At 40.4% G+C, this 15,210-nt stretch overlaps 1 protein-coding gene across 1 annotated transcript in view; it reads left to right on the top strand.

Moving 5' to 3' along the window:
• LOC109044704 (ankyrin repeat and sterile alpha motif domain-containing protein 1B) overlaps positions 1-15,210 on the top strand; it is a 125,930-nt gene that overhangs the window by 99,941 nt on the left and 10,779 nt on the right. The window contains exons 15-17 of the mRNA XM_019062537.2: positions 3,387-3,875; positions 11,346-11,642; positions 14,001-14,159. Of these exons, the coding sequence (XP_018918082.2) occupies positions 3,387-3,875; positions 11,346-11,642; positions 14,001-14,159 (945 nt within the window). The remainder of the gene's footprint in view (positions 1-3,386; positions 3,876-11,345; positions 11,643-14,000; positions 14,160-15,210) is intronic.

Genomic DNA, 15,210 nt, shown 5'->3' with positions numbered 1-15,210 from the left:
TAAAACCAAACCCTTGCTTTTTGAAATTTTCTACTTATTGCCCTCCAAAGCCTCAAAATTTTTTGGAGGGATGTGGCCCCCATAATTTTGGGTCAATAGAGGGTCATGTGGCACATCAACAAAAAGTTATTGATTCTTCATCTAAGAAACTTTGGATTTTGCAAATCGGATAATTTTGACGCCTACAGTGTCCAATCGAAATTTGCCGAAAAAATGCCTCAAACTACCCCGTGACTCCAAAAAAGGGGGTTCAGGGAATAAGTGCATAGAATAGAAAGTGCTGATTTATGGCCAAAACTTTGAATCCGAAGTCAGAACATACCTTTCCTATTTGAAATATGCGAGAAACGGGGGGTAATCCCCTCAAACCCCCCCATGGGGTTTCGGGGGGGGGGGGGTGAAAATATTTTCATTGAATTCTTGAGGGTCAATTTTATTTACATTTAGAAGTTTTAGTTCAGAAGCTCAATGGAGATGTTGCATGTGTGAGGGATTTGCGATTTAACTGGTCTTTCTTATGTACAAGTTCGCAAGAAACACGATTGTGCCACTGGTTTTCTCTAAAATCATATCCAAAGCTCAAAAAAAGCTATCAAAGTGAGACCAAAATGGAGGGGATATCCCGCCCTACCTTGAGAGTCCACCTCTACATCAAAACAAACTCTCCATGCAAAGATAGGGAGCAAATACATTGACAGGGCTGCCACTATATTTGGGGACTTTACAACTGAAAACACGGCAACCCTGCTTATGTATTTGCTCCCTATCTTTGCATGGAGAGTTTGTTTTCATGTAGAGGTGGACTCTCAGGATAGGGCGGTATATCCCCTCCATTTTGGCCTCCATTTAAGAGCTTTTTTTGAGCTTGGGAGATGATTTCAGAGAAAACCAGTGGCACCATCGTGTTTCTCGCGAACTTTTACATAAGAACTATCACTCAAATCGCAAAGCCCTCACACATGCAACATCTCCATTCCCGACCATTTACGAGAAAAAGATAGTGGAATGTGCTCTGGAACACCCGGTATGTAAATAATATGCGACGCTTTTCACCCTTTTCTTTCTGTTTCGCCGTTGCGTGCGGAATTATAACAGGCAGAATTTTTTAGCTTCAGCAAAACGAGGAAAAATCACCGGCACACATGGTGATTTGCGCAATGGCGTCTTAAACTTTAGGATTTTTTATCATAACTGTCGATCAATGACTGGGAGCACGAGATGACAAAGTTTCATTAAAATCGGCCCGAATTAGAAACTAGATAGAGGTTTTCCCCATGGCAATTTACAATCAGAAAATTATCCGTCCTGCTGCTGAGACCATGACGACCGATGCAATATATTTGCATTCCGGCTTAAACTTACGTCGTTCCATAAAAAAAAAAAAAATCCAATTTCTGCAATTATAGTTTGTAGCATGTCGAGGGAAAATATAGTTTCGTTGCGAGAGAAACCAGGAAAAATTCTGATGAATTGGGAGAACCCCCCTCCCCCCCATCCCTACCTGAAATCACAGAGAAGTGTGGTTCAAGGGTAAAAATGAGTAATTTTATGCAGATGCCAAGTCGAATACGTGCTTTACGAATGGCGGGTCGTAACAATAATGGACCACTAAACAAGGTACAAAGTAGGATTTGAAGGAGCTCATATTGCATCTATGAAACTTGATTCGGAGAGAGTAAGGCACGCCAAGAAGATGCATAAATTACATTTTTTATTTACCCAAATGCATTTCAGCCCATAGGACCATCTTCAGTGGTATACACAAGGATGCATTTGGGTAAATAAAAAATGTAATTTATGCATCTACTTGGCGTACCTTACTCTCTCCGAATTAAGGTACAAAGTCAAGCATTCTGATACATATTTGGACGTATTTATGCTAAAAGGAACTATTTCACATGCAAAGCCTATGCACATAGTTCCTTTTAGCATAAATACGTCCATTCCATACCCAAAATTTCGTAGAACACGATTCCCGCGACGGAAATTACTGAAATTAACATCTAACCAATATATTACATTTTTCTTGACACGTGAAGTCAAACCTCTCGCTCATGAAAACGAAATGATCTACGTTAGTCAAATCGCACTCTAAAAGTCACCGTGGTAGTCTCTGCTTTATGGAAATATGGCAACCTAATCTTGACGCTATGGCTCAGCTACAGCAATTCGTTAACTTTTTGAACAATAGATCGTGGGGAAGGAACAAAGCTCGATTGAGAGGCCTGCTAAAACCGTTTGACGAGTGTGATCTACTGATGAGGTCTAAAAAGACCCAAACGGGTATAGATCTCTTGGCGTGAACTCAACTTACTATTCCAATGCAAACTGCCTGAGCTGAACACTCTCCCACTCTCCCCCCTCAGTTTTGTTCTGGCACTCATTAGAGTTAAAAGATTAATTTTTGTAACCTCTTTGCCTTGTTTTCCCCGCAAAATGGTGTGGACCCAGCACCATTTGGACGTATTTATGCTAAAAGGAACTATGAGGAAGTGGGAAGATGGGGTGTGCTCCTACAAGCTGCCTAAGACACAATTTAAATGTGGCCATAGCTCCTTTTGAGAAAATGGAAAAGCGGGATTTGACATTAACTCAAAAGGGATCGAGCGCTAACTCGTGAGCCGTGGGCATGTGACAAGAGCCTTGTGGACAGGGCTCATGAGTTGAAGACCGTGTCGTTGATCGTCGTTTCTCTTGTCGTAACCACTGACGTCACTGGCCTTTATATTTCCCATTCAGGCCCGACTACTAACCAGCACACCCCATCTTTCCTCTTGCACCTAGTTCCATACATACATACATACATACACCCTTACATACATATAAGTCGCTTTACAGCACTCCCTCGCGCTCTACGACTCCTAACCTTCACTGCTCTCTTTCAAACCACATATCTTGGGGGATTGAGCACCTTGACATTTCCGCTTCAATCCCCTCCCTCCAACCTTTCATTGGGCGCCCTCTGCGTCTTCTCCCAGGAGGAACCCAATCAAGGACCTTCTTCGGCAACCTGTCTCCTGCCATTCTCTGGACATGACCATACCAAATGAGTTGTTTTGTCATAATGTCATGCACGATGGTCTGCTTGGCATCCATGATCTCCCGTACCGTCTCATTCCTGACGCGATCCTTTCTGGAAATACCAGCGGATCTACGCCAGAAGTCCATCTCTGTTGCCTCTAAAACCTCCCGGGCCCGCTGTTTCATCGGCCATACTTCACACCCGTAGGTTACTATGCTCTTGACAATCGCGTTGTAGATCCTTCCTTTGTTCTCTTTGGAGATCCTTTGGTCCCAAAGGACCTAGTTCCATTTAGCATAAATACGTCCATTTCTCCACCTTGTTACCTATCACTAGCTCTAACAAGTTTCACTCGTTGTTTCAGAACGGGGTGATCACGGAGAACGACCTGAAGGAACTGGGCGTCAACGAGCAGGACGTGGAGCCGATCCTGAAATCCGCCTCCACGCTCCCGAACCGCGCCAAGGAGGTCTACGACCGGCTCCACAACAACAACACCATCTACAAGAACAACAACAACAGCACGACGACGAACAACAACCACGACGACAAGCACAACGCCAACGAGGAGTCGGTCGGCGACTGGCTCAAGGAGATCGGGCTGGAGTGCCACGCGGAGACGTTCCGACGGCACCTCTACGCGGAGATGTCGCGGGTGCGGAGGATATGGGAGGTGGAGCTGACGGCCGTGCTGGAGATCCCCAAGCCCGGGCACCGGAGGCGGATCCTGGCCTCGGTGAACCTCAACTCGGCGCAGAACTCGCAGCTCCTCAACACCAAGACCACGGCCGCCTCCCGCAAGTCTAGTCCGGTCAACAACCTCAAGGATCTCGACTCGGACCTCAAGCAGCTGGTGAGTGAGCTCCCGTAGATAATTCTGGGGCCGTTCAAGTATAGACCGATCAGAGACAAGAGACCCTCCACTGGCCTCCCACACTGAAAAAAAATCTCGGTGTATTTTCCAAGAAAAGGGTAAAATTACCAAGAATGTAGGGTTAGATTTGATCCCAGTTTTTTCTTGGTAAAATTACCATTTATGGAATTGGTAATTTTACCGAGAAATCTCTGTAAAATTATTGAACTTTCTCGGTAATTTTACTGGACCTTGGTAAAAACGCTAATATTTTTTATCAACTGTGGTAGAATTACCGAGATGAAATGGCAAAGCTACCGGGAATTGATTACCAATAAAAGTGGTATTCTTACCTAAAAAAAACGTAAAAATACCGGTTTTTAGGTAAGCTTACCGGTCTGTCTTGGTAAAATTACCGATAGTTGGTAAAAAAATTAAGATGGTAAAGGCACCAACGGACCTTGGTAAAAACGCGGAGAATTTTTTTTCAGTGCAGCGACAGGTGGAATATTTTACTTTCGGGGATTCATCAGCTCCTTATGGACAATTATTAGGGAGCATCAGTCACCACCCTAATTTCGGGCGTTGACCTACCTACGTGGTCGATAATGAGCTCCGGGTGACGTCATGAGCCAAACAAGTTTCACAAACTTCGCCCATTTTCGACTTGTTTGCAAAACGAAACTGCCAACACGTTGTTAAACATCAACCGTGTAGGTAAGTCAACGGTAGAATGCTGAAGCCCCGAAAGTAAAAGCTTCCACAATAGCCGAGATACGAGTGGAGGGTCTCTTGTCTCTGAGACCGATTTAGTGGCTGCGTCATTCGATATCATATCGAACTCTTGCTTCAAACCCAAACAAACATAACCAAACGCGGGAATGGAGATGTTGCATGTGTGAGGAATCTGCGATTTGACTGTTGATTCTTTTGTGAAAGTTCGCGAGAAACACGATGGTGCCACTGGTTTTCTCTGAAATTAACTCCCAAGCTCAAAAAAAGCTCTCAAGTTGAGGCCAAAATGGAGGGGATATGCCACGCTATCCTGCGAGTCCACTTTTACATCAAGACAACATCTCCATGCAAAAAGGAGCAAATACATCAGGAGTGATGCCGTGTTTTCAGTTTTAGAGTCCTCAAATAAATTGGCAGCCCTGTCAATGTATTTGCTCCCTATCTTTGCATGGAGAGTTTGTTTTGATGTGGAGGTGGACTCTCAGGGTAGGGCGGGATATCCCCTCCATTTTAGCCTCAACTTGAGAGCTTTTTTGAGCTTGGGAGTTGATTTCAGGGAAAACCAGTGGCACCATCGTGTTTCTCGCGAACTTTTACGTGAGGATCAATTGGATAGCATTTTGCAATTCGGAACTATAGGCAGAACGGTAGGTTTTCAGGAGAGCAACTTTTGCAAAAACCATTGGCGTTTTTCATCAAAACGATCAATGTTGCGGTTTGATAGTTCATTTTATAGCTATGGAGTTCCTTTAACACCCTGTGTTGACAGATTTGTCAAAAACATCACACTGTTGCCAATAATTACAAAAAAAAGGCTATAGTTCCTTATTGCAAAATGAAGAATCCGGGGAAGCTCATTTTGCAATAAGGAACTATAGATTGTTTTAGCACTGACTGCATAGGGGAGACGACCCTGGTGTCACTATTACACACTGGAGGGTTAACCCTGACAGAGAAAACACGCCTTCCTCCCATCATGCGAGGAAGGGGGGAGGTGCATTGTCCTTGCGGTAAGATATTCTACCAAAAACAGGATGTGCCAAAAATATGGATACCTTCAGACTTGCTAATATTTCGAGAATGGTGGCAAATATTAACATGCAATTTGGACGGGAGGGTTTATAGATTTGATTGACATGGAATCGATCAAAAAATGAAAGCATGAATCGATCAACACCGACTCGATCGACAAATTATTGAAAAACCAGTGTCATGATTCCGACATGACCGACATGAATCGATCGAAAAGTTAGAACATGAACCGATTGACGTGATTTGATCGGCACTGATTCGATTGACGACCGTGAATCGATCAAAAACCAGCGAATCGATCCGCAAATCCGTGAATCGATTGACAACCCCGTGATTCGTTCGAAAAATCCGTGAATCGATAGATAAACCCTTGAATAGGTCAACAAACCCGTGAATCGTGAAATTTTGAAAATTCGAAAATCCAAGATTAAGGATGTGGCCTATAATGCTATCTCGGCTCCTGTTCGATCGATCATGCTGATTTTCGGGGTAATGGGTTTTTTTGGACGGGAAACTCGAATTTCTGGTCAAATTTTGAAAATTCGAAAATCAAAGATGGCGGATGTGGCCTAAAATGCTATCTCGGCTCCTGTTCGATCGATCTTGCTGATTTTTATTATCCGGGGGTATTTTTGGACGGGAAACTCGAATTTCTGGTCAAATTTTGAAAATTCAAAAATCCAAGATGGCGGATGTGGCCTAAAATGCTATCCCGGCTAGTGCTCCATCTATCGCGGTAAATCTTGGTACCAGGTAATATTTTTGGATGGGAAACTCGAATTTCTGATCGAATTTTGAAAATTCGAAAATCCAAGATGGTGGATGTGGCCGAAAATGACCTTACTTGAGTAAGTATCCCCTGGGGGATATTTCATTCCTCGGACACACATTTAAAGGGGAGCTCAGAAGACGCAACCTCAAACTTGTTTTTCGTGGATTGAAATGCGAAAAATATCGGAGAAATTATTTGTGGCTTATGCGTAGTAAATACTTCAAAAAACGCAAAAATCAAAAATCACTGAACGAGCTCAATGTCAAAATTTGAAAAATTTCAATTTTTCGAAACTCGGCTAGGAATTTGAGTTTCCCGGCCAGAAATACCCCCTATACAACCAAGATTCACCACGATAGGTCGAGCAGCCCGAGATAGCATTTTAGGCCACATCCGCCATCTCGGATTTTCAAATTTTCAAAATTTGACCAGAAATTCAAGTTTCCCGTTCAAAATCCCTAATAGCACAGTTACACAATGGAATGTTTTTAAAATGTTTCAAATTATGTCAATCTCGGATTAGTCATTGACACATGTTTCCAACAAATTTTCAAAACGAATACATGAAATGGGCAAGTTGGCCGTGTCTTTGAAACGTATTGAAAACAAATCGAAAATGTTTCTAATTGCGGTCATTCAAACTTTTTTAAAAATAAGTTGGAAACGTTTCAAACTTATTTCAAAAAGGCATAAATAACCCACCCAAAAAATGTGTGAGAAACGTGTCAGCTATGTGTTGTCAATATATTGCAGTCCGTTCAATAAACTATAGCAGAAAGGTTTCAAAAACATTTCAAAACCATTGTCACAGCTAAGCCTATGATTGAAACATATTTACGGAACATTTCTGCCACAATTTATGTGAAAATCAATGAACCTTTATTGACATCCATCGGAAAAAATTTGTAATTTTGTCAATTTTTTTTTAACGACCCAGGCACAGATTCATATTAGATTTGTGTACGATATGTTGGGAAAGGAGATCAACTAAATATTTTGGAAACATTTCTAAAACATATTTAAAACGTTGCTGCAGAAATTCTTGGAAGTTCGAAGTTTGTGAGAAATAAACCTGACATATTTCTGACACAATTTAGCAACGTTTCCAAGATCCTTCAAAAACATGTTTCAGAAACAACTGGCAGATATTTCGTATTTTTAATCTGATAAGGTACAGCTAAATGTTGAATCTATGTATGAAACGTGACGGAATGGTATTTGAAACGCCTTCAGATTTTCGTGTAAGAATTTCCCTCATTGCTCGACTCTAGTTGAAATACTCGTATCACTCTCATTTAATTGATCCGCGGCGATCGTACGTCATAACCATTTATAAAATTAATTTAAACGCATAAGGGTAAGGAAATTTATTTCAGAAATGTGTCAGGAATATATCAGTTAAACAAAACAATGCCTTGATTTTCATTTAAACCTGGTGAACACAAGTTGAAAACATTTCTCAGACCTTTCTAAAAATTTTCCTAGATCAAACTGAACCTACCAGAGATCGTTGACGTTTCAATTTCCAATTTTACCAAATTTTGGTTTATTTTTTTGTCTTAATGTTTACTTTTTGGCTATTTAATTATGCAGAGTTAAAAATAGTTTTAAATTCTTGGTATGCATCGCATTTATCTCCGTAAGAGCTTATAAGTTATGGATTATCTAAAATATTGAAACCGTACATCATGCTTTGCGTATACTTTTCTAAAGAGAGGACTTCCTAATCCCTCTGATAGTTTAATACTGATGGCGTGAACCCATAGTTCCATACTCTCCTTAGGCATAGTCTGTAATCAGGCCGCCCAGGTACTTGATTTGATAGCTATAATGCCTCCACGACATTTGCTAAAACAGATGTCTGAAAAATTTTTTACGGTTAAGAAGTGTGACATGCGGATGTATTCAACACAGAGTGGGCTCGTGTTTAACACTACATGGACTGTAGTGATTATACCGAAAATGTGTCATAAACATTTAGAAAATCAGAGGAAAATCTGAGTTAAAGGCTCATTGTTTTACAAATGTGTCAGAAATGTGTCAAAAATGCACTGCCAACGGAGACCTTTGCCCATTGTGTCATTGAAATATGTAAAAAATGAATTCGAAACATTTCGGTGACACAATCTGCAAATGTTTCACAGACACATAAAATGTGGTGACATGGGAATGTGTTGAACACAGAGTGGCTTCGTGTTTGACACTTCATTCGGGTTTTTAAAGTATCACGTGAAACATTTCAGAAATGAGGCTTGGTGTCATTGACACGTTTTAAAAACATCTCTAAGACTAGGTGTGCTATTACGGTACCTCCTGGTACCAAAAATCAGCAAGATCGATCAAACAAGAGCCGGGATAGCATTTTAGGCCACATCCGCCATCTTGGATTTTTGAATTTTCAAAATTTGACCAGAAATTCGAGTTTCCCGTCGAAAAATACCCTCAGTTACCAAAAATCAGCAAGATCCATCGAACAGGAGCCGAGATAGCATTTTAGGCCACATCCGCCATCTTGGATTTTTGAATTTTCAAAATTTGACCAGAAATTCGAGTTTCTCGTCGAAAAATACCCCCGAATACCAAAAATCAGCAAGATCGGTCGAACAGGAGCCGAGAATGCCGAGAAAGCATTATGCCGTCCTGTCTATAGTTCCGAATTGCAAAATGGGAAATCCGAGTTTCGCATTACGCAATAGGGAACCATAGTATAGGTCCCAATTGCAAAATGAACTTCGCGTGATCCTGCGACGGCAAATTTTTGCGGGGTCGCTGAAGCGGGATAAAAATTGTTTTTGAGGATTTTCTTTTTCTCAATAGTAAGTAAATCCCCTCCTGATACGGAATTCATCATAAAAAAAAAATCGAAAATTTGACCCTAGTTCCTTATTGCATAAAGCTGTCCAATTGTCAAATCGCAAATCCCTCACACATGCAACATCTCCATTATTCATGAGTTAATTGTGTTAATTTATCAAACTTTAGTCATTGACTGGTCCCAAATCAACTGAAGACTCACTAAACACGAGAAATTTCGATTGTAAGAAACACTTGAACGCATTTTACCACCATGGCGCAATAGACGCAAATCAGAAACAAGGATTTTCTCCTCCATAAGCTTGAGCGCCTGCAAGACTGCAGGAATACTTCACGCATCGCGCCGACCACAGTGCGGTCGCTGGTCGGCGCGTGCCGCATTTCAGCGCCTACAAGAGTGCGAGAATACTTCACGCATTGCGCCAAATACAGGCGGTAACAACCTCGCACCGTATTCACTCGCTGCGTATTCGCTACATTCGCTAACCTAACCACATAAGGGAATTATTTATGAGTAAATTGTGTTAATTTATTAAAATTTAGTCTTTGACCGGTTATAAATCTATTGAAGACTCATTACTTACGAGAACTTTCGATTGATGGAAATAATTGATAGTGAGCGAGGGGTTTGAATTCGTCAACATGACTGGATTTTGATTTTTTTCGCAATCTAGGGCAATTTGTGGTAGAAGCAAAAATATTGTGTAACGCCAATTTTGTGGATGTGTTGTAAACCGTTTTTCCGTGCTTTCCATAAAGACAGCCGAATCTCAAGTAACCACAACTCAAACTGGACCACATTTTGCAATTAGGAACTACGAATTTTGGCTCTCTCGTAAAAACACGTTAGTGTATAGGGAAAATAATGATATATACGTTGTGTTTGAACCGAGACGAAGATTTTAGCTCCTAATCGCAAAATGTAGTCAAACTATCTGCAGCACTCAGAAAGTACTCAGTGGAAATTAGCTTATTGTTACTCTGGAGGAGAGGCTGTCACGTAAAACCGGGACGTTTCGGAGTATATCACAACTTCATTTTCAATTGGCAAAAAATGTAGGCTAATAAAAAAAAAAAAAAAAAAAAAAAAAAAAAAACCAATATTAAAAAATTTTAAAGAATGAAACGGAAAGGGGAAAAATGAAAATGAGCCGTCAAGTGAGGTTATTGCAAAACCCCGACCACACCGATGCGGTGCCTCTGAAAAAAAAATGTATGTACTCCCACTTCTGAAAGAATGGGTTGGAGCCTCAAACTGCAAAAAATTTGATGCGTCAGGTCAATGCCTCTAGGCGTGGGTCTAGAGCTTAGATTAAGGTGATTCGATGGACGCCATATTTTGTGTCAGAACGGCATGCGATATATCGCATCAATTGGTTCCATTTTTTCAGCTACTCGTCATTTTTTCTCCAATTTTGAGATCGCGATTCTGTTGTCAGGAGACTAAATCACTCACTTACCAATTTTAACAAAGAAATTCAACGTAACAAAGGCGTGGTTTTTTTAGAGAGAAAACATCGCATTCAATACTGATATCGAAACTGCACTCGAATGCGATATATTCTCTCTAAAAAACCACGCCTTTATTACTTTGAATTTCTTTGTTGAAATTGGTGAGTGCTTTAGTCTCCTGACAACAGAATTGCGATCTCAAAATTCGAGAAAAATGACGAGTAGCTGAAAAAATGGATTTTTCAGCTACTCGTCATTTTTTCTCCAATTTTGAGATCGCGATTCTGTTGTCAGGAGACTAAATCACTCACTTACCAATTTTAACAAAGAAATTCAACGTAATAAAGGCGTGTTTTTTTTTAGAGAGAAAATATAGCATTCGAGTGTAGTTTCGATATCAGTATCAAATGCGATGTTTTCTCTCTGAAAAAACCACTCCTATTATTACGTTGAATTTTTTTGTTAAAATTGGTAAGTGAGTGCTTTAGTCTCCTGACAACAGAATTGCGATCTCAAAATTGGAGAAAAATGACGAGTAGCTGACAAAATGGAACCAATCGATGCGATATATCGCATGCCGTTCTGACCCAAAATATGGCGTCCATCGAATCACCTTAAAACCGTTTTCTCCCAATAAAACGTTGATTTTGTTCGATTTTGGACAGAAATCCAACATCCAGCAACTGAAGGAGGACATCAAGAGCAAGTTACCCCAAGCGGCGAACCCGAACCCGGGGGCGACGAACAACACCGGCGGAAGCAACACGGGGACCCTTCACCGTCACAAGAAGTCGAGGCCAGCCCCGCCGCCGCCTCCGCCTCCACACGCGGCCCCTGTCCAGAACGATCTGGAGATCAGGAATCCCTCCGAGTTGCTGATCGGAGTCCCGCCGACACTCACCACTCAGTGGCGACATAAACCGGAGGCGCTGGTCACTGGCACCGTCAACTACTTGGCGTCGGTACGTAGTCCTCAAATTCCTCGAAACCCACTGGCGGATCCAGCAAATTGGCAACATTATTCTTACACCAACCAATTGCGGTGAACGCACGGGTCGTAAGACGAGATGTTGGAGTTTTTTAGCCAACGTGAGATTTCAGCTTTAAGCTGAATTTTTTACGCACGTTGGCTAAGAAACTCCAATATCTCGTCTAATATTATTTTTCTCCATTTGAACTTATGGGAATGTATCGATTCTTGAAGGGATCAGGTGCTCCAACAATGATCGATTACTTAGCATTTGTTTTAATGAATGGAATCCGGTGTTGCCACATTGCTGGATCCGCCACTGTTGAAATTGGACGTAAGAACTTAAAATTGTGTGAATTTTTCTCGATTTATTAATACACGACAGAGTTGTCACAGTCAGGGAAAACCGGGAAATGTCAGGGAATTTTAAAAAGTCAGGGAAAATGACGAAAATGTCAGGGAAAATTTGTTAAATCACCTTCATTTGCTTTCTAGAATCGGTTTGAGATTTCGAACAACAAAAGCCTGAAAACTATTTTCAATTATGCCTTCTTAACCATCCGTCACATCTGCAATTGTCAGGGAAATCCACCAAAATGTGTCAGAGAAATCAGGGAATTTCATTCCTAAAGTCTGTGGCAACCCTGATACGAGGTATTTTTCTTCTTTTTAAAATGTTTGTTGACTTTTTTTTTGTTATGTGTCAATCAAGGTGGTCTCCAAAATCTCCGCGCAGACACCACAATTCTCCGAGAGATCTGCTATAATATTACTGGGTGCCCGTCTTTTTTAGAAGACTTTTAGTAGCTTATAATGAATTTAGTTCTGTAAATCTGAAGGAATGAATGTTCAAGTGGCGCCTCCATACCTGTTTCGACTCTGCCTGCACAAGCGGCGATTTCGTCCAGGCGCGGGGTAGCCGTTATGAAAGTTAGTGGAAACGCACGAGGCGAGCATCCAGAAATATCCGCCAACTCTCAAAATAATGTACGAGGTTGCCACCAGGGAAAACCGGAAAATGCCCGAAAATTTTAAAAAGTCAGGGAAAAACTGGAAGTGTCAGGGGGAGTGACGTTAATGTCAGGAAAAATGACAAAACTGTGAGGAAAAATCACCAAAATGTCAGAAAACCACAAAATGTCGGGAAAAGTTTGTCAAGCCACCTTAATTTCCTTCCTAGAGTAGGTTAGACGTTTCGAACAACAAATTGTGCCTGAAAACTATTTAACATCATGTCTTTTTAAGCATCTGGTACACCCTCAATTGTCGGGGAATTTCACCGGAATGTGACGGAGAAATCAGGCAATAATGTCAGGGAATTTCATTTTCTAAATTCTTTGGCAACCCTGAATAGCCGTTGCCTTCGAAAACAGCCTTCAGCGCGGTTTTCAATCGAACGCGCCTTCAATTTTGGTGATACTCTACGCATCGCTGCGGAGTTAGTTTAGATGCTTGACCGGTGCCTATAAGAATTGAGAGGCCGTGACTACCCAGTTTCGTGACGTCATACTAGTGGAGTAGCCGCCGTGTTAACAAGTCATAGATCGGCCCTCGCGCAGCGGCCAAAGCTTGTGTGAGCGATTATTTTGAATTTAGCGGAGTCAAGATTTTCGGTATTTAGCTTTTATCTCCTCAATTGCAATCTAAATTTATAAGAATGGAAAGCTAGAAAAATTAGATACTTTATTTGTGATGAATTATCATTCAAAAACTTCGATTACCTCGACTGAATTCGGTTCCTGTAACCAGTAACTTGGGTTACCTACATTGAACACTGAAAAAACAAGTTTTTTAGATCCAGAGTCCAGACTCTTAAAAAATTGGACAAGAGTAAATACTCTTGATCCCATCGGATTTTTGCTTGAATCAAAAAGATATCCGCTTTAATTTTGAGTCTTGCACTGGAAAGAAAAACTCATTGGATCTAGAGTCCAGACTCTTGGAAACATTGACAAGAAAAAGGACTCTTGATTCAATCAGATTTAAGCTTAAATCAAGAGGAAATCCGCTTAAATTAAGAGGCTTGGTTCTTGATTTAAGCTTAAATCTGATTGAATCAAGAGTATTTTTTCTTGTCGATGTTTTTAAGAGTCTGGACTCTAGAGGCAATGTGTTTTTTTTTCCAGCATGGCTCTCGAATCAAGGAAAAATCCGATTGAATCAAGAGTATTTTTTCTGGTCAAAATTTTTAAGAGTCCAGACTGCAGATCCAAGAGTCTTTCTTCCAGTGAAAACTTCATTGGTCCATGAAAGGAAAATCTCAACTGCCCATTTAAAATTGTTCATCACTGTTTTTCTTATATGCTGTAGTTGGACTTTATATTTACCAGAATCCTTTTTTTTCCAACAGTATTTGGGATCAACCGTGGTCAAGGAACTCCGAGGGACTGAATCGACGAAAAAGTCTATCCAAAAGCTGAAGAAGTCTGCAGGCAACGATGTAACTGTTCCCCAAATAGTCCTTGCTATCTCGTATCGAGGTGTCAAATTTTTGGACCCTATGGACCAGGTAGGAATTCAATGGTTTCCTTTTTTCTTTTGTTTGTTATTTTTACTACATATCGATGATGAAACTGCAAAAAAAAGGACATTGGTTTGCAGAGTTGAAGGCTTCCTGTCATATTTGATTTATAATATGTTTATAATACGTACATATTTATTTTTAATATGTTTCTCGCTTAGTAATTATTTCAATAATAGTTTTCATCAAAATTATAAAAGAAAATCATGACGTGATATACTTTATAATTTTACTAATTACAGAAAGAGTTCTTCGACCATCCATTTTAATTAGGATAATTCAAACTCACGGAAATGATTTTATAAAATCATCAGCAGTGTATAATAAGCATAGAAAACCTCTGAACGTCATTTGGACCGCGTCAAAGAGAAAGGAGCCAAGCCACATCAGCTATTGTCAAATTTAATTGGGCAATTTAATGTTTTACATGATAACTGTTGTGCGGATTTTTGTGAAAATTTCATTAAATTTTCTCCATAGTGATTGATGCCTTGGTAAATCCCTTTAAAGTTCCAAATGAATCTGCACAAACTTTCACTCGTAAAAAATTAAATTGCCCAGTTAAATTTAGCAATAGCTGATGTGGCTTGGTTCCTTTCTGTCCATTTCTTGAAAACTTCGGTGATTCTTCCTCTCTATGTCTAGAATATTCTGTCCAAATTTCAAACCACGATTTTGGTTTGGTCTTCTTCTAAAAAGTAAAGTAGGAACAGAGATCTTACAACACCGCAACCGAGATCTGCATTTTTGTAGTTTCCCTATCGATATTCATCATTAATTTTAACTCGTGTCCGTTTTAATTTGTGTATTGAGATTTTTTCCAGGAATGTGTTAATTTGTCATCCTCGTGAAGGAAATGTTTTAATTTTTTTTAAATGATTTATCACTTGGAGATTCAGTTCTTGGAAACCGGTTCACTAACTATAGTTTTGCAACATGTTTTCCTCGGTTCGTATTCTCTTTCGTGAGAAATTTACAAACAAGTGTTCTAAATTGAAAGATAATTTTTTTGCGGATGTAGTATGAAATGTGAAGAGAA

Source organism: Bemisia tabaci, chromosome 10 (genome assembly GCF_918797505.1).
Source record: "Bemisia tabaci chromosome 10, PGI_BMITA_v3".
Taxonomy (NCBI): Eukaryota; Metazoa; Arthropoda; class Insecta; order Hemiptera; family Aleyrodidae; genus Bemisia; species Bemisia tabaci.
The sequence above is the reverse complement of the archived record's forward strand: the minus strand, read 5'-3'. Positions and strand labels throughout refer to the sequence as shown.